The 19,015-nt window shown below is 54.6% G+C and overlaps 1 protein-coding gene and 1 long non-coding RNA gene across 2 annotated transcripts in view; one reads left to right on the forward strand and one right to left on the reverse strand.

Moving 5' to 3' along the window:
* Window positions 1-2,798, reverse strand: LOC111763092 (uncharacterized). The gene is made up of 3 exons (XR_002796033.2): window positions 2,408-2,798; window positions 1,074-1,473; window positions 1-881 (listed from the first exon to the last, which is right to left on the reverse strand). It is a non-coding gene; the product is annotated as an uncharacterized lncRNA (long non-coding RNA).
* Window positions 2,799-3,010: 212 nt separating this feature from the next.
* The window catches only part of FOXK1 (forkhead box K1), an 80,512-nt gene continuing 64,507 nt past the window's right edge, over window positions 3,011-19,015 (forward strand). The window contains exon 1 of the mRNA XM_004453946.5: window positions 3,011-3,560. Coding sequence (XP_004454003.2) covers window positions 3,013-3,560 — 548 coding nt within the window. The 5' untranslated portion in view covers window positions 3,011-3,012. The remainder of the gene's footprint in view (window positions 3,561-19,015) is intronic.

Genomic DNA, 19,015 nt, shown 5'->3' on the forward strand with positions numbered 1-19,015 from the left:
AACCGGATTTTTCATTTAACTTTAATTAAAGAATCAATTAAAGCAGCCACATGTGACTAGTAGCTTCCAAATGGGACAGCACAGTTTTAGAGCCTCGTTTCGGGGCTACAAACACAATCTCTGTAGTGACTTCTTTTAAAAGTTTAAATTAAGGTATGATTGATATAAAGTTCATTCTTTTGTGCCCAGTTCTGCCAGTTTTGACAGATGCACAGATAGCCACCACCACAATCAAGCTAGAGAACTGGATTTGTCACACCCTTCTCCCCAACCCCCAGTGCCCAATGCAACCTCTCCTCCCACCTCCCGCTCCTAGAAACCCTTCATCTGTTTCTGTCCCTGTCAGTTTCCCTTTTCCAGAATGTCCTAGAAAAGAAATCATACAGCATGAAGCCTTTTGCTTCAGTGCATTTGAGATCCATCCACAGGGTCATGTATTGCAGTGTTTTGTTCCTTTTGTATTGCTGTGCAGTATTCTGCTGCATGGAGGCACCAAAGATTGTTTTACCTTCCCCAGATGAGGTCCATTTGGGTTGTTTCCAGTTTGAGGTGATTATGAATAAAAGCACAATTAATATTCGTGTACGGGGTTTCGTATGAATGTAAGTTTTCGTTTCACTTTGGTAAATACCTAAGAATGGGATCTCTTAGTCATATGGCAAGTATACGTTTCACTTTTTAAGAAACTGCTGGACTGTTTTCCAAAGTGGCAGTACCGCTTTGCATTCCTTCAGTCTCACCAACACTCTGGTATTTCCCGTTATTTTTACCTTAGCTATTTTAATAGATGGGTAGTGCTATCGCATGATGGTTTTAATTTCTCTAACAATGAAGTACCTTCTCGTGTGCTTCTTTGCCATCCATATATCTTTTCTTTTTCCCTGCAAAATAAAATAGCTTTATTTTTATAATTATCTTTTTTTAAAGTTAATAGATCACACAAAACGTTACATCAAAAAACCTAAGGTTCCCATATACCCTACTCCCCACCCCCCACCCCCATCAATTTTTTTAAATTGTAATTTTTGGAAGATAGATAAATATATATACTTTGTCAAAGTATCTGTTCCCACCTTTTGCCTTCTTTCTTAAAACGGATCGTTCCTCTAGGTCTTTTATTGCCCCTCTTTCACACCACCTTAAAAGTCCCCTCTGGATGCCGTGTGGTTTTCTTGCTGATAGCTGAGTGCCTTGGAGTTCTGTTCCTTTTTCTCTCTGCTGCCAGCACATAGGCTTCTAGCAAGGTAAGACTGGATACTGTGGGAGTCCAAATGCTTGGTGAGGTTTTCCCTTGCGAGCTCGTTTTTAGTTTGATTTTTTTGAGCAAGTGCTTCATGAAAGAGCTTCCACCTGCCCTCTAGACCCGGAGGGGGTGGGAGGAGAATTCGGTCTCTCAGATTTTGGTTCCTTAGTGGTTTTCTTGTCCCTTTTCTTGTCCCTTCTGTTGGAGCTGTCAATCCATCCTAGGACTTACTATTTAAGGAAAAAGGAATTGCAAATGATTAAACAGGTCCCCGGGCTTGCTAGGTCGCGGCAAGCCTGCCCTTTGCGCTCTTCGGGGTGGTTATCGTGCCACTTCCTGCTCCTCTTGGAATCATCAGTTTGTGCATAAATGTGTACAGTTAAGAGTAAGTGACGCCTGAGGTGCCTGGGAGCACATCACGCGCCTCCGGTCATCAGCCAGACCTGCTGTCGAGATGTCCAAAGGCACCTCTGACCACCCGCAGGAAAGACCCTTGGAGGCGCTGTGGGAATCTCTGTAAGAGGGAAATACAGCTTGGTCCCTCCTCCGTCCACATCCCCCCTCAAGGTGCTCTTGCCAGGTCATCTAACTCCTCACTGGCCTCCCAAGGTCGCTCTGACCCCTTTCTAAATCTGGCCCCACATGGCAGCCAGAGTGATGTATTATTATTTTTTTTAATCTGAGGTCTGCTTGCTCCCCTTTGGCTTAAACCCCCTCAGTGGCTGTCCACTGCTTTGGGGATCAGACCCAGATATTTCCATGACAACCCAGCCGCTCCCTCCCTTCCACCCAGGGTGCTTTCTGTCCCTGCTCTGCTGCTCCCTGGCTGGAGGGCCGTGCCCCGCAGCCCCCAGCTCCAGGGCCATTCCTTAGGCACGTGACCCCGACCCCACTTTCACTTTCCTGGGCCAAGTAGGCCCTTTAGTTACAGGTTCTCTTAACAGTGTGATACCTGCCTCCCCCAAACCTACCCGTTTGTATCTACACATAAAAATACACCTCAATCCATATATCCCTCTACATATATATAATAATGGGGCAATGGGTTAAATCCACTTCAAACCCGGTCTGGAGAGGGGGCAAGCTGGCAGGCCGAAGACCCCTACACTCCTAGGACACCGGGCGGCCCTTCCCGCAGCCCGTCCCGCAGGGGTCGTTCCTCACTTGGGAGGATTTGACGAAGCCTGTGTCTTCCACCAGGGCGGGAACGATGTCCAGCTTCGCACCCTCCGTCACTATGTATTAAGTGAGCGAAATGGGCAAACATCTTCAGCTTTGCGGGGGCACCTGGCCGCAAGCCCCGGCCGAGGGAAGCAGGTTGGCAGCCGAGACCTCTGGGAGCGCCCGGGGCCCTGAGAACCTGCGTCCGCGCCCTTTATGCCCAGAACGAACGGTGGGCCTCGAACACCCGCACGCCACCCTGACCCTGATTACAGAATGAAAATCCTTGATTTGGGGCCTGAAGCAGGATCACAGTTCAGGGTTGGGGGACGAGCGAGTGGGGCCCAGGACTGCCGAGGTCACTTGTCCCTTTCTCCAATGACCCCAGATCGCAGCTTTCAGGCTCGATCAGGCGGGGGGAGGGAGCGGGGCGCGGGGCGCGCCCGGGGTCCGGCCGGCGGGGCAGGCGGGGCGGGCGGGCGGCTCCGCTCCAACCGCCGCGCGATCCGGCCCGGGTTTCGGCGCGCGCCGCCGCCGCCGCCCGGCGCCCCGCGGCCGCCCCGCCCCGCCCCGCCCGCCGCCGCCGGAGGCCGCCCGCCGCCGCGAACATGGCCGAAGTCGGCGAGGACAGCGGCGCCCGCGCCCTGCTGGCGCTGCGCTCGGCGCCCTGCAGCCCCGTGCTGTGCGCCGCGGCCGCCGCCGCCGCCGCCTTCCCCGCCGCCGCGCCGCCGCCGCCGCCCGCGCAGGCCCCCGCGCCCGCCGCGCCCCGCTCCCCGGCGCCGCCGCCCGCGCAGCCGCCGCCCGCCCCGGCCCCGGGCGCGGACTCGGACTCGGCCCCGGCCCCGGCCCCGGCCCCGGCCCCGGCCCTGGTGGCGGCCGCCGCGTCGGTGCGGCAGAGCCCGGCCCCGGCCCTGGCGCGCCTCGAGGGCCGCGAGTTCGAGTTCCTCATGCGGCAGCCGAGCGTCACCATCGGCCGCAACTCGTCGCAGGGCTCGGTGGACCTGAGCATGGGCCTGTCGAGCTTCATCTCGCGGCGCCACCTGCAGCTCAGCTTCCAGGAGCCGCACTTCTACCTGCGCTGCCTCGGCAAGAACGGCGTCTTCGTGGACGGGGCCTTCCAGCGGCGCGGCGCGCCCGCCCTGCAGCTGCCCAAGCAGTGAGTGCGCCCCCGGGGACCCCGGCCCCGTGTGCCCCGCCCCCGGGGGGACCCCGGCCCCGCCCCCGAGGAGACCCCGACCCCGTGTGCCCCACCCCCCCGGGAGACCCCGGCCCCTGTGTGTCCCGGCCCCAGGGAGCCCTCGACCCCAGTGTGCCCCCGACCCCGTGTGCCCCGGCCCCGGGGAGACCCCGACCCCTGTGTGACCCCAACCCCTTGTGTCCCGGCCCCGGGGAGCCCAGACCTGGCCTCGGTGGCTTCCGGACGGACCTCCGGCGACCTAGGCCCCGGTGGCGTCCCCGGCGCGCATGTTGGAGAGGGGGTTGCAACAGGCGGTGGGAGGGGGTCACTGGGGCAGGGTGCGGGGTCCTCCCGAAAGCCCCGAGCCCTCCGGTGGGACCTTCCCACCCTGAGGAGCAGGTCCCAGTCCCCAGCAGAGGGTCAGGGACAGATGCAGGGGCAGGACCCCTGGACGACTGTACATCCCCAGGCAGGGGGACCAGGCAGGAAGTGCCGGCCCCCGGCGCCGTGGAAAGGGCGGTCGGGAGCGGGAGCGGGCGCCTTCCCCGCGCGGGGTCCGGGGTGGGCCTGAGCCGTGGCAGAGGCGCTTGGGGACCATTAGGGTTCCCCCCCCACACACCGGCAGGAAGGGGAAATGGGAGGGCGGGCGTCCGGGAAGGCTGTGCCCTGCTGTGTCTGCTGGACGCCTGGGTGCCACCCAGCCGTGCGCCCGCTGTGCCCGGTGAGGAGGCATCCCCCTCTCCCGGTTTTCCGCAGGCAGTTTCTTGACCCCCCTGCCCTTGCTTTCTCAAGATTTGTGGATTGGGAGAAAGCCTGTCTAATTGCTCATTTCCTCTTTAGGCACTTTCTTTTCTTTCTGTTTAGTAACCGCTTCTAACGGCCTCACTAGTGTTTACAGTTTCTCAGCGTGTTTTGTGTTTCATGTTCACGAGTTGTCTTTGGAGCGTGGAATTAATCATCTTTTTTATAACCACCCGGAGTCCAGGGTAATTTTGCTGGTAGCTCCCAGGGCCCAAGGCTTGTTTCTGGAAACGCCTCTCCTTTCTGGGGTCTTGGCGTGCCTGGGTTGAAACGTTGTGTTGAATCATCGCCCTGCAGCCTCAGCAGTGACTCCTCCTGCTTGGTGTTTGCAAGGGAGAGTGTGCCTGCATCTTCCAAATGCATCTCGGTAAAATCAGGATGCATCTGGTCACAAAGCCAGCCTGATGACAGCCCCATCACCCGCTCCCTCAGCCATTCGGCCATTCGACACCTTCCCGGGTCACTCACAGCTCCCCTTACCCCAGGCCCCTGGGGATCCTGCTCCTGCTCGTGCCCCTGCGTGGACTTTGGGTTCTCTTGTTTGCATGGGCCTCGCTGCTGAATCTCAAATGAGACTCTCCCACTAATGCTGTCTTCAACTCGAGGGGAAGGAAAACTTCCGATCCTCCGCTGATCGGCCAGCCCCGTCTGTTGTTACAAGATTTTGGTGCATGCCGAGCCTTGCAAAGTGCTATGGGGACACGGAGCGTGCCTTGGGGTGCAGGCAGCGCTGCGGTGGTGCTGGCAGGCTGGACCACCTGCTGATGTGGCGCCGTAGGTGCGCCCGGAGCCTCTCCTCGCCATGCCAGTCTGTTTTTATCTGACTTTGGCTGTGCTGCCGAGCCATAGCCATGTGGCACTAAAGCACAATTTACCAGAGCAGGGCGGAGGGCAGGAGAGGCAGTCCACCATGGCTGTGCCCCCTGTCCCGGAGGGAAGCTGTGTGCGCTTGGGAACTGTCAATGCAGGTGCACAGATCGGTTTAGCAGTTTGAATGGTTTTGTGTTGTCTTTTATCTTAGAAAACTTAAATCCAAGCAGCCATGTGTGTAGAACAGGCTGTTGTAAACTTTTTTTGAGAATTGGGTCAAGTTCTTTGGCCTACCGTGTTGAAAGTAATCAGGAAATTTTAATTCAGAGCAAGGAAGCCGACCGCATACATCGTTGTCACCCCCAAATGGGAATTTCATTACTGGCTTTAAGAGCATGGCCGTAATTATTGTGTGGTGTTTTTTTTTGGGGGGGGGTGGCTTTGGCAAACAGTTTTACCATTAATATTTGCTGGCAATAGTTGCCCAAGACTTGGAGATTTTGCATGGTGGTGGCCTTTCCCATAGCTTACTTTGTCCGTGGCCTTTGTGCCACCAGCCCACGCTGGGTGACAGGCGTCCCGGGTGGTGTCTGCACATACCCCGCACTGCCCTGTGCCGTCCCTACTGCTCCGTCCAGCCTTCACTTTCCCACTCAGGGCTGCATGCGGTTAGAGGGACCCTGGGATTTACCCTTGCTTGTTACTAGAAGGAAATCTTTCAAGGGCTTTGATACTTGTAATTATCCGTAGGGAAAAAAATGACTTGGAACCCAGTATGGAGCTAATCTCACACCGCACCAGGGTGGCAGTGTGGCAAAGCCACACTCAGCTTCTGGGCAGAGGGGAGTAGAGTGAGACTTGAGTTAGCCTGTGTCTCAGGTTAGCTAGCCAGCAGGACCCTGTGGGCCACAGCTCAGGCACTCTGTCTGGACTACTGGCTCCTTGAGGACCAGGGCCCAGAGTTTACCTTTAATCCCAAGGGCACAGGACTGGCTGGAAGTGGGAACTCAGCCCCTGAGTTGTGTCTACCGAATGGATGAGTTAATGGCTCAGTGTGTTTGCAGATTCTGTAGGAGAGAGGCAAGTCATTGATTTAGCTTGGTTTCCTAAAGTGAACCCAGTCAGCTTGGTGTAAGGGGAAAATGTAGACAGCCTTTTTTGTTTATAGGTGGGTGTGGTTTGTGGGTTTGTGTGTATGTATGTAACTGTAGATCTCTATAACATTTCATTTGAAATTTGAATTAAATGCTAAAAACGTGAGTTTTAAAAAAAGATCCATGGCCGCTTACTGGCCCTTTCACTTTTTTTTTTACAGTCTTTTTTCCTAACACATCTAAAACAGACATGCATTACTTGAATAATTACATTTAAAAAATTTATGACTGTTTGCTCTAGCTTCAAGCGGTAAGATTGATGGGAACTTTTTTTATCTTTGTATTTCTGTGTTTTCCAGATTTTCTGCAATGAATTTGATTACTTTTTTTATCATGGAAACACTTACATTTATACAAAAATATTATAGTATTATGAACTGCTTAGCTTCAACAGTTATCATCTTATGACCCAGTGTGCTTTATCTTCTTCCCCACTTATCCTGCCCCCCTCCCGCCATTTATTTTGAAGCAAATTCCAGATGCCATATCATTCTGTCTATAAATATTTCAGTAAAATTCTCAGAAAGATAAGGATTCTTTTTTAAAAAATTAACCACAATTTCCTCTTCATACCAAAAAAGTGAGTTTCCTGCCATCGTTGAATAGCCAGTGTTCAGCTTGGCCGTCCTGTCTCCTGATGTTTGTTTGTTTGTTTTACAGTGTATTTATTCGAATCAGGGTCCAATTACAGAACAGACACCATGTAAACACTGTGATTGGTTGATGTGTCCACGCTCACTCTCTCTTTTTCTCTCTGTAGTTTATTCATTGAAGAAACAGGGTCGTTTGTCACGTAGAGTTTCCCACAGACTGGATTTTGCAGATAGTATTCCTGTGATGTCCAGTTAGTATGTCCCTCTCCCCTGTAACGCCTGTAAGTTGGGTGTTGGAGCTGGACGTTTGATCAGATTCAGGTTCAATGTTTTTGCCCCAGTCCCCTCATCATTGGTGTATGTTTGCACGAAGAGGCCAGAAAATGCCAGGTGTCTCCCTGTCTGCAATGTTAGCAGCTTCCGAGTGCCTCGGCCTGTGAATTCATTGCCACCTCTGTCGCTGGTGCTGAATCACGGTGCCTGCGGAGAGAGCTTGTGCGCGGCAGGCGTGCGGGTCACAGCTCCTGCACGTGCGTCACGATCAACTTCATTGTAACCACCAAAACGTTGTACTACGTAAATAATTGTTTTAGGCCCTATAAAAACTTACGGAGCCTAGTTTCTCATCACTATGTCCAACTGGTCACTTGAAGTAGAGTGGGTTAATTATTAGCCATCGTACAATTAGTTATCAGATTGAACTTTTTTTTAAAGATTTTGAAAATTTATTTCTCTCCCCTTTCCCCCCACCCCAGTTGTCTACTGTGTCTATTCGCTGTTTCTTCTGTGTCTGCTTGCATTCTTGTTGGTGGCACTGGGAATCTGTGTCTCTTTTTATTCCGTCATCTTGCTGAGTCAACTCTCCGTGTGTGCTGCGCAACTCCTGGGCAGGCTGTGCTTTTTTCGCGTGGCAGTCTCTCCATGTGGGGCGCACTCCTTGCGCGTGGCACTCCCCTACGTGGAGGACACCCCTGCGTGGCATGGCACTCCTTGTGCGCATCAGCACTGTGCATGGGCTAGCTCACCACACGGGTCAGGAGGCCCTGGGTTTGAACCCTGGACCTCCCACGTGGGTCTATCTGTTGAGCCAAATCCGCTTCCCAGATTGAACTTATTTTGAATTTACTCGGCAGACACCTGGGAGTTGGTGAAGACCACAAGCGTTCCCTGCGGGCCTTGCTGCCCAGGGTCCCCAGAGGCAGTTAGTGGTCCCTGTTCCTCCAGGGTTTCCCCCAGTCTCGCCCCTGCCTTTTTCCCAATCCAGCAGGAGCCCAAGGCCTTGGTCAAAAGAGATGTCCAGGGATCATGTGTGCTGAGCTGGGCCCTTGCCCTTGGCACAAGAGAGGATGTCAGGTCAGAGCTGTTGCTGTCGTGGCTCGAGCTGGAAGATGTGAGCCGAGGCCACCTCGCTCTGTTTGCCCCGTAGAGAGCAGCCGTCTGCAGTGCGGGAGGAGGATGGCAGGGCAGTGATTCAGGGAGGACGTGCACCCGTCAGTGGCAGAGGTGGGACCTGGAGGCCGCTCGGGAGGTGACGGTGGCCCTGGGTGGGAGGAGTGGGTTAGCCGGGAGGTCTTCTGAAGGAAGGCATGCCCTGAATGGTGAGGGTTTGAGTAGAGGGCACAAGGGTTTGAGTCTGGGAGCCTGGCGGAGGCCGGTGCTCTAACGCCGAGGTGGGCAGCAGGGTGGGGCTGCTTGTGGAGGAGCCAGGCGTCCGCGCAAGCTGGCTGTTCCGCTCAAGATGTGACGGAAACGCTGCCTCTTCTCTAAATCCGTGCTGTGTGCCTGCTTTTTTGCTAGTGGGCAGTTCTTGGGTGTCACATGTCTTGACAGTGAGACTCCTGTCTTGTGAAAAGCCTGCTTTAAAAGGGTTTATGGGAGACTAGCAAATTGGAAGCTATTACATTGGCTAGTAAAAATATATGCCAGTTTCTAGTACATAGTTCACATTGAACTATTTGAGCTTATCACTCCTATAAAAATTTATATCAAGGCTTAAAAATCAATCTATAAAAAGGATATTTATCATGTATGTGTTGAATTTATAATAAACTTATGAAAGCCTTTGCTGTATCGATAGAAGAATGGGATTGGTAGGTGTTAAAAGCATATAATGGTATTCATATTTTATACTTTTAGAAAAGACAGTCACATTTTAAACTGTGCTGAAATGAAACTAAAGCATTTGCTTCGGCTGTATAGTAATTTACTGTTTGCTGTTTTTGCATCTTGTGAATGTCAGGGGATAAACTTGCTAAATTAATGACGACTGAAATTATAGCAATGCCTCATTTCCATAATTACCCTACATTTAAAGCATTTCATATTAAAATGAGAGGATCATATAAAATGCTTTTACTTTGATTTCCCGGAAAATCGTATTGTGACTTGTTCCGAGGTTGTGTGATTTTCATTGCTGCTGCCACTTTTCAGGCCTTTCTGCTAAAGTACTGCTGCTTAATTAAAACCAAAGGCAGGAAAGCTGCATGTGTATGCCAGCACGCCTGTGCGCAGAGAGCAGGGCCTGGGTCTCTTGGGGGCCCGAGCGGGGGTGCAGGTGTCCCCGTCCCCGCTGGGCTTGTCGTCCTTGGGCCCGCGGCCCGTCCCTTCAGCCGTGCCCAGCCCATCTCTAGCCCGTGGACAGCGTCTGCTCGCCTCGGTGCCGGGGAAGACGAGGCAGGGCCTGTTGCGCTCTGCTTAGACACAGCAGTTCCGGCAGCCGGTCACGTGTCCTGCTGGCTGCCGTGGGCCCTCCTGCCCCACGAGGAACGGCCAGCGGGCAGCAAGGCTTGTCCCTGGACATGGCGAAGGTGGATGCGCCGTACCTGCCTTGACGAAGAGGCAGCTTTTTTGCCCTTAGGCATCAGTAGCATTTCTAGCCAAGCTCAGGAAGGCAGAGCCTTGCCTGTGCTCCACGCAGGGCGCTGCATTCCTCGACACCCCGCCCGGCCACCCCAGGTGTCAGCGTCGTCGAGCGTCTTTGGGGCAGATGCCTTCCATTTTGGTTGCGAACACCCTTAAACATAGCTGAGATCCCCAGAGAGTTTTTGTCATGTGGGATATATCTATTGTTATTTGCCACCTGAGAAATTTAAAAGGATACTCAACAGTCTTCTAAAAAGAGCAATAATAAACCTATTAAAATTGTGTTTTTCCTAAAAAAAAAAAAAACAATTTTCCCAAACAGAAAAATTGAGGCGTGATAGTATATTTGTGGTTTGCAAATCCCGTGACTGCCTGGTTTAGTAGAAGGCACCCAGCAGCTTCTGCTCCAAGTCTGCTGTGGTTGTCGCTTGCCTTGAAGAGCACGAGGAGCATGGGCTGGAGGCAGGAGACCCCCGGGGCCCTCCCCGAAAACCGGGGCAGAGCCTGGCTGCAGCGGGGACAGCAGCAGACTCTTCTGTTACATTAAAATCCACTGACCCAGCTTGTGCTTTGAACGACTCGTTTCCCAGGCATGATTTTGTAACATCATGCATTGGTGACTGGGGACAATGTTGACTGAGCCATGCAGATCTTGGAACGTTGATAATTTTTCGTAGACAATATAAGAAAATCGCATGTGTTAATATCCCCACTGATTTCATCAGGAAAGTCTTGAAGTAATGGGAGGCCCTCAAGCTCTAGGTGGTGGATACAAGTTTTCCAAATGGAAATTTTCACTTGAAAGCTTGAACTTTTCGGTTGGCCATAAATATTGGCAAATGTTTTCCTGGAAGTGACAGGCTGCCTTCGTTTCATTTCTAAGATGTGTGCCAGATACCCAAACCTGAATTATAATCTTCCTCTAGTTGTTCTTCCCAGGAAAGAGAGGGTGTTCCGTAACAGAGCAGCTCGTGGAGCCGACAGCTCAGACAGCGACCCGGAGCTTCTCCTCGACCGCCCTGAGCTTCGGGGTGTGATAGACGCCTGCCCGTTTTGTCCCTTCATGTGTGCTCGAGGAGCAGGATTTAGTAAAAGTTACCTTGTTCTACTTCATCCAGGACATGCTTAAGTGAAGCTGGGAGCGCACGGCCACGGAGGACACCCTGGCAGCACCGCTGGCGCCACAGCCCCGGTTTGTGCCAGGACGCCGCATTGTCCCGCCCCAGCTTCTGCACGTCTGAGCAGGTGTCAGCGCAGGGAAAGGGAAGTCACGTCTTCGTTGAGCCAGAAGATCGCTGGACCCCACAGGCTCCCTGGGGGGGGGCGGGGGGCTCCCAGGCAGGGGCCGTGAGAACTGCCTTGCTCCTCGAAGTGTTCCTGGAATGCCCTTCCTTCTCTGGAAGGCCGCCGCATCTCCCGTTCCCGGAGCACTGGCTCAGCCCTATACCTCCCCACTGCGGCCTCTTCCCCGGCCAGGACGGCACAGCCTCAGCCTTCTCAAAGTTCAGGATCAAGGAAGACCTTTAAAAGTCTGAGGTTCTCATCTAATTTAGACTGATCCACTGTGTGTAAAACCAAGTGCTACTTTTTACTACTTTCTTTTTTTTTTTTTTAAAGATTTATTTATTTATTTAATTCCCCTCCCCTCCCCTGGTTGTCTGTTTTCTGTGTCTTTTTGCTGCGTCTTGTTTCTTTGTCCACTTCTGTTGTCGTCAGCGGCACGGGAAGTGTGTGCGGCGCCATTCCTGGGCAGGCTGCACTTTCTTTGGCGCTGGGTGGCTCTCCTTATGGGGCGCACTCCTTGTGCGTGGGGCTCCCCTTCGCGGGGGACACCCCTATGTGGCACGGCACTCCTTGTGCGCATCAGCACTGCGCATGGCCAGCTCCACACGGGTCAAGGAGGCCCGGGGTTTGAACCGTGGGCCTCCCATATAGTAGACGGACGCCCTAACCACTGGGCCAAAGTCCATTTCCCTTTACTGCTTTCTTGAGCATTCGTAATGTTCACGTTGAATAACATTTTGAGAAAGGAAAGTATATTTTTCCCTAAAGTCCAATTGCTAGTTAATCTGGGTGTCCTTGAACCCAATCAGTCATGTTTGTGGGTTTTTTTATTTAAAGATTTTAATTTTTAAAAATTATTTATTTATTTCTCCCCCCTTCCCCAGTTGTCTGCTCTCTGTGTCCATTCACTGTATATTCTGTGTCTGCTTGTATTCTTGTCAGCAGCACCGGGAATCTGTGTCTCTCTTTGTTGCATCATCTTGCTGCCTCAGCTCTCCGTGTATGGCACCATTCCTGGGCAGGCTGTGCTTTTTTCACATGGGGCAGCTCTCCTTGAGGGGCACACTCTTTGCACTTGGGGCTCCCCTACGCAGGGAACACCCCTGCGTGGCTCGGCACTCCTTGCACACATCAGCACTGCTTGTGGGCCAGCTCACCACACAGGTCAGGGGGCCTGGGGTTTGAAACCCTGAACTTCCCATGTGACACTCTTATCAGTTGAGCCAAATCTGCTTCCCCCAGTCATGTTTTAAAAATAGAAATATTTTATAGGAATAGACTTTTTGATGTGGCTTAACTTTTTTTGTAATGTTTTAAAAGCTTAGTGACAGGGAAGCGGCTGTGGCTTAATCAGTTGGGCTCCCGTCTACCACATGGGAGGCCCTGGGTTCACGTCCCAGGGCCTCCTTGTGAAGAAGGCAGGCTCGCCCGTGCACTGCAGAGAGCCGCCGGCCTGGGCGTCATGGAGTGCTGCTCGGCCCGCAAGCGCTGCAGAGAGCCGACTAAGCAAGGTGATGCAACAAAAACAGGGAGAAAAGCAAAAATGCAGAAGAACGCGTAGCGAATGGACACAGAGCAGACAGCAATCAAGCTGCAAGGGGGGGAATAAATAAAAATACAGACACAGAAAAATGCACAGGGAATGGACACAGAGAGCAGACAGCACGCAAAAAAAGCCGGGGGGAGGGAGGTGATAAAAAAAAAAAGGTTAGTGACAGGAGCAGATGTAGCTCAAATGGTTGAGTACCTGCTTCCCACATACAGGGTTCCAGGTTCAATCCCCTGTACCTCCTAAAAACAAAACCAACCAACCAACCCTCATTGGACAGCAGACGTAGCTTGGTGGTTGAGCACCTGCTTCCCATGTACGAATTCTGCATTCAATCCCCAGTACCTCCTAAAAAAAAAACCCCAAAAAATAAAAACTTAGTGACAGTTTATTTTTATAGAAACGTAAAAGTCACATAAGTTAGTAATTGGCACCCAGCCTTATCAGCATCTTGCGATGTAATTTGACTGACTTTAGTAATTTTTATAACTACAGCCAATTTTCGACTCTATCAGGAGTGCCTGTTCCCCTTGTCGTCGCCTCCGCTGTTTGCCTGTGGCCGGTGGGCTTCCTTCTCCTTCCCTGCCCTCCGGTGGAGTCCCCCCAGCGCAGGTCCGGGCGCCCAGAGGCAGGAGAGCGCAGGGGCCGGGCGTGGAGAATGGTGTCGTGTGGAAGTCCTCAAGTCGTGTCAGTAACAAAGCGTGCCCTTGGGAAGTATTTGTTGTTTGGGATTTTTCACGCGACTTTTTTCTAGGTTCATTAAAAACAAACATGACCCTCCTTCTCCCCTCCCCAGCCTGATCCGCACCCTATGATTTCCTCTGCCCCTCCTCTAGTAAAGCAGTGCTCCCCATAAGGTACACTTAGCTTCTGTCCGTTCCCACCAGGGAAACGGGCGCTTCCACGCTTCACTTTTGGGGCTTTGTGTCAAGAAACACAAGTTGCTTCTTCTCTTTCCCATGGGCCACTCGCTCCCACGGACTTGCTCTGCTACCCAGAGACACTGTTTTCTGTCAGCACGTGGGATTCAAAAACTGATGGTGCAGCTCGAAGTTGGAGCTGTGAGCCTGGCGGTGAAGACGGCGCTGCTGCCGGGGCACCCGTGGGGCCAGCTGCGAACAGCCCCCGGTGTCCGTGGAAAACCTCTCCCAAAGCTCCTCTGCCCTGCAGCGCATGGCCAGGGCCTCCTGGGGGTCCCGGAGCCGCTTAGAGGCCACCAGAGGCCAGGCCGGAGCGCCGTGGGCACAGGGTGGTCTGTAAACGTAGACGCTCCGGAGCTTACATCGAAAGAATGCTGAAGTGAAATCTGATGCTAGGGACGGAGCAAACAGGCAGGGAGGCTGCTAAGTTCCCTAAAAAGGAAAATCCAGAGCAGAAAGCTGTGTTCCTCTACCTCTGCCCTTGGGAACATAAATATCCACCCCCGAGCTGGGCCGGGGGCTCGCCTGGCTGGCCGAGAACTTTCCCTTGGAATCGCCACCTCCCTGTGGAGGGATTCCGAATTTAGCAGGAAACATTAATAGCTCAAATTCGGCTCCCAACCTGTTAGGAAGTTGCTATTGAATATTTAATCTCCTTAGCAATTATATTTTTCTTGGTAAATTTTGACGTGAAGAGATTTTCTGGGCCTGCTCGCCCCTGACTGGGGAGTCCAGAACTTTCTGCAATGGGAGGAACGTTTCCTGTCTGCACTGTCCAGTTCGGCAGCCGCCAGCCGCACGTGGCCGTTGAGCACTTGAGGTGTGGCTCCTGTGGCTGAAGAACTGAGCTGTAGATTTTATCTAGTTTAATTCACTTTTTAAACTGCCGCCTGTGCCGCCTCACAGCCGCGGAGCCCGGGCGTCACCTCCTCAGAGCAGACGCGACGCCCGCGGCGCGCGTCCAGGGAGCGGGAGCGCGAGGGCCGGCAGGGCCGAGGGGCCCCCGAGGAAGCCGCCGGCCGAGCCGCGTGTGAGGTGACATCGCGCGGCCGGGCCGTCCCGAAGCCCTTTTTAAACGTTTGCGGCTGCGCTGGTTGTGCTTGTCCTGGTTCTGCCTCTGGTGACCATGTGACAGGCGCCCCGCTTTCCCGTCCTCGCCCACCCTGAAGCCAGGGGACAGCCGGCAGCCAGCCGGGACGCCGAACCGAGAGGAGACGCGCTTCCAGGCCTGAGGGGGTTTGGAGACGTCTCCGTGGCCCCTCTCGGCGGGACCCCCGCGCGGGTGCGAGCAGGCGCCCCCGAAGGCTGCCCATTGAACGCCGCTTTGGTAGCTCGGGTCGCGTCCTCCAGGCCGTGGAAGTCCTCGCGGGCGGCGTGTGCGCGCCCGTCTAGCCCGCGGGGGCGGGGGGAGGCCGCGCATGCGCACCCGCACACCCCGCGCGCCGCGGCTGCCGGCGCTCCCGGCCCGCAGTGTCGGTGGCCGGCGGCCGCGGGAAGTGTGGTTATTGTCTGTCTCCCTCCGAGGCCGTGGGTCCCACCAGGCCAGGGCTGGCTTCTTTGGCAGCCACTAAAACTGGTTTGAGTAAATTTATATACGTGATCTTCTGTAACCTGCTAGCTGTTGTAACGGGTACATTCCAAAATCTCGCTCATGGAAAGTCCAAAACTGGTGATTCTGACAGGTGGTCGGAAAACACCGCCTTCGAGTGGTGCCTGGGAGACGGGCCTGCCTGGACGGGGCCGACGCCCGGCCCTCCGGCCGCCCTCCGGGCCACAGCCCTCGGCACCCAGCAGGCAGCAGGAGGGCCCAATGGGGGAGTGTCTGGGCCTTCCCTTCCCCTGCTGGCTGCCCCCGGGGGGCGGGGGCTGGGGGCCGTGCCGGGAGCGAGGAGAAAGTGGGGGGGGCGGCCTGCAAGCCAGTCTCTGCCACATCTTAGCCCAGGGGGCGAATGACAGCCTGTGGGCAGACTCTGCGACCTCCTGTGTTTGTAAATAAAGTTTTATTGGAACACAGCCACGCCCAATCATTTAATGCCTTCTCTGCAGCTTAGTTGAGGCAGAGCCCACCCGAGAGCCTGAAATATTTATTATCTGGCCCTTTACAGGAACAGACGCCCACCTGCCCTGGCTCCTGGGTCTCCTTCCGTGTCAGTGCTGTGCTGGGATGAGCCAGCACCTGTGTGACACTGGTTTTGTTTGTAAAGGACCCTTAGATTTCCTGCATATTCCTTGGATCTGTTTTGGGGGACGGCTGATATGGTGGAACCTTTCTCCCCTGGTTATTTTCTGAGGTGTGTATTTCCTTTTTAAAGGACATTTTACACAACTAGTCTTATTAACTTCACAGCCTTTAATATTGTGACAACACTGTCTGATCTATAGCCCCTATACCACTTGTCAGTTGTCCCAGTGGCATCCTTCCTAGCATTTTATCCCCCAGGCCAGGATCAAGTATTGCATCTCGTTGTAGTGTTTTCTTCATCTCTTAATCTAGAACAGCTCCTCGGCCTGCCTTGGGCTTTCATGACACTAACATTTTAAAAGAAAACAGGCCAGTTATTTCCCAGAACGCCTTTGGCTTAGATTAGCCCGTGTAGACATGATCCCGATGAGACTCGGGCCCAGCACAGCCACCGAAGCCCAGAAAGGAGGCGCGTCCTCTCAGCCTCAGGCTTGGAGGCTCGCACGCCCTGGTTGGCGCCGTAGATGCTGGTCCCCCGCTAAGGGTTTGTCTGGTTTCCCCCGCAGGCGGTTACAGCTTGTGCGCTTGTAACTAATGAGCCCTGTGGGCCCCGTCGCCCGCAGAGAACGTCCCCTGGTCTCCGGCCTGGCCTTGTGGTGGCTCTGCAGCACATGCCCTGGTCTCCCCATCTGTGTGCAGCGATCACTCGTCTCTCTCTCCCCACCATTTTTGTCTCACTTCGCTCTGTCGTACTGTGGAACTGGTTAGAATGTCCAGCAAACTGAAGAAACACCCTGACAGCGGGCTCCCGCTTGGCGTGTGCCAGGCCTGCAGACCAGGTGACGCCCAACTGCACGGGTCCCTGGTCGGCGGGGTGCCCAGGGCGCCCTGGACTGCTGGGGGCTGTCCCAGCCACACTGAGCAGACACACCATGTTGTGTGGGAGCAGCAGGTGCTTTTCTTGTTCACTGTGCTACCCTTAGCCCCTCTCGGTGTGTTTGGTACACACTCCACACTTGAGAAGTAATCGGGCCAAAACGAATAGGCAAACAGATAGGAGAGCTGGATGCGAAACCAGGGACAGGAGAGCTGGATGCGAAACCAGGGACTCCGGGAGATGATGGTCCCTCACTTTTAAAAGGCCCTGGGGGAGCAGGTGTAGCTCAGCGGTTGAGCGCCTGCTTCCCGTGTGTGAGGTCCTGGGTTCGATCCCCGGTGCCTCCTGAAAAAAACACCTGGCTGCAGCGAGTTGCCCTGTGAGCCTCAGCTCCTCACTGTGAAACAGGCATCTGTCCTCCCCAGACTGTTAGGAGAATTTAGAGGGACATGTTAGAGCGCTTACCTCTTCTCCTGGCGGAAAGGAAGTGCTGCATCCTGGGCCCCTCGCGGACCCCCCAGTCCATCATTGTCAACGTGCAAGAGAGGGACCGTCCATTCTGTGAGGCATCTGGGGGGAGGGGGAGTCCTGGGGGTCTCTGCTGGTCGTGGTGGGGCAGGCTGCCCCCTGTGGCCCAGCGCCACGCCGTCCCCTGCCTGAGGCAGCCGAGGCTCCGGTCACCCGACAGCACACCTTCGTGGCACCTGCGGTGGGCGGGACGCTGGGCTCGGGGTCTCCAGGCCCTCGCCAGCCGTCAGGGCTGTAGGCCCAGCAGCTAGCAGGGCTTTGTTTACTCCTCGCTTCCCAAGCTGCCTGTCCAGAGGATGGGAGCTCCAAGCACAGAGGGTGTGAAAAGACAAGCCCAGCTCTCCCTCCAATTAGTCTGAATAGCCTTGGTCAGATGTAGTGGCCAGCTGAAGTTCAGGCAGGACCCATGGTCAGTGGGCTAAGATGGCAGGTGCCCGACTGGTCAGCTGGCCTCCAGCTTCAGCCACTTCCGTCACGGCGGGGCCTTGGCGACCAGCCGGGCATTTGGTGACCTGCCGGGCATTTTTCTTTTTAGGAGGTGTCGGGGATTGAACCTGGGACCTGGTACATGGGAAGCGGACATTCGTCCACCGAGCCTCAACCACCCCCCGCATGGGGTATCTTGAAATGAGCGCAAAATTGTTTAAGTGAGACCATCTATCTTGTAAGGCATTTTAAGAACGTAGAAGAGTAAAAGAGAGGAGCAAGTGCTTGTGCGCCCATTGAGAACTGACAGTTGTCCATTTGCGGTTACACTTCTCAAGTCCTTTTTTAAGGAAGAGAAGCAGCACATTGCAGACGAGGCTGAGCTCTCCGTGTCCCCCTTCGTCACCCCATATCTCTTCCTTGGGAAGCAGCCACTCGGGGTGTAGTTCTAAGTCCTTTCTATTGCATTTCTTACATGCATAGGTATCGAAGAATAAGAGTGTTTCATGTTGTTGAGTCTTAAACTCATGTGCCTGGCGCCGTGCAGTCCTCCTCGTGCTGTGTGCTCTCCCTGCGTCTCCAGAGAGTGCCCGCAGATGGCACGGCTGGGTGCCAAGGGCCGCGTGCTTTCTCGTAGCCTGGCATTCAGACAGCTCCTTGGCGTGGGCTCGCGGCTGCATCATGCCGTGCCCCCAGGGGCTCTCCCTCCGGCCCCCGGGCAGGCCCCGGGCAGTGCTGTACGGCCGCCCCACCAGGTACCCGCCTTGGGCTGGCCGGGCCCTCGGGTCCCTTGTCACCATCCCCATGTCCATCTCCTGAGCTCTGGGCTGGATCTGCTGGCTCCTGGGCCTCTGTGGGGCCTAGAATGGAAGTTGAGCCTCAGTCTCCACTCCTTCCACACACACACACGCATGCACGCACGCATGCACGCACACACCTAGAATGGAAGCTGAGCCTCAGCCTCTGCTCCTTCCCCACACGCACAAACCCAGAAGCCGAGCTGTCACCCTCTGCTCCTTACACATACATACACAGACACACACACACACACACCCCTAGAATGGAAGCTGAGCCTCAGCCTCTGCTCCTTCCACACACGCGCACACACACACACAGAAGCTGAGCTGTCACCCTCTGCTCCTTACACACACACACACGCACAGACACGTGCGCACACACGCACACAGAGACACACACAGAAGCTGAGCTGTCACCCTCTGCTACACACACACACACACACACACACCACCCCCACCCCCCCACCCCCACCTCCCCCTGGTTGCTAACACCGTTGCTTTTACTTTCTTTGGCCGACGCGGGTTGCGAGCTCACTGTGTGAAACGCAGAGTGTGAGCAGGCAGACGCTCTCGGCTCTTGTAAATCTTGTAAAGCGGGGACACGGACAGACGGCCACAGCGCAGAAAGCAGCTGGGCAGCGTGACTTCAGA

This window comes from Dasypus novemcinctus, chromosome 23, assembly GCF_030445035.2.
Source record: "Dasypus novemcinctus isolate mDasNov1 chromosome 23, mDasNov1.1.hap2, whole genome shotgun sequence".
NCBI lineage: Eukaryota > Metazoa > Chordata > Mammalia > Cingulata > Dasypodidae > Dasypus > Dasypus novemcinctus.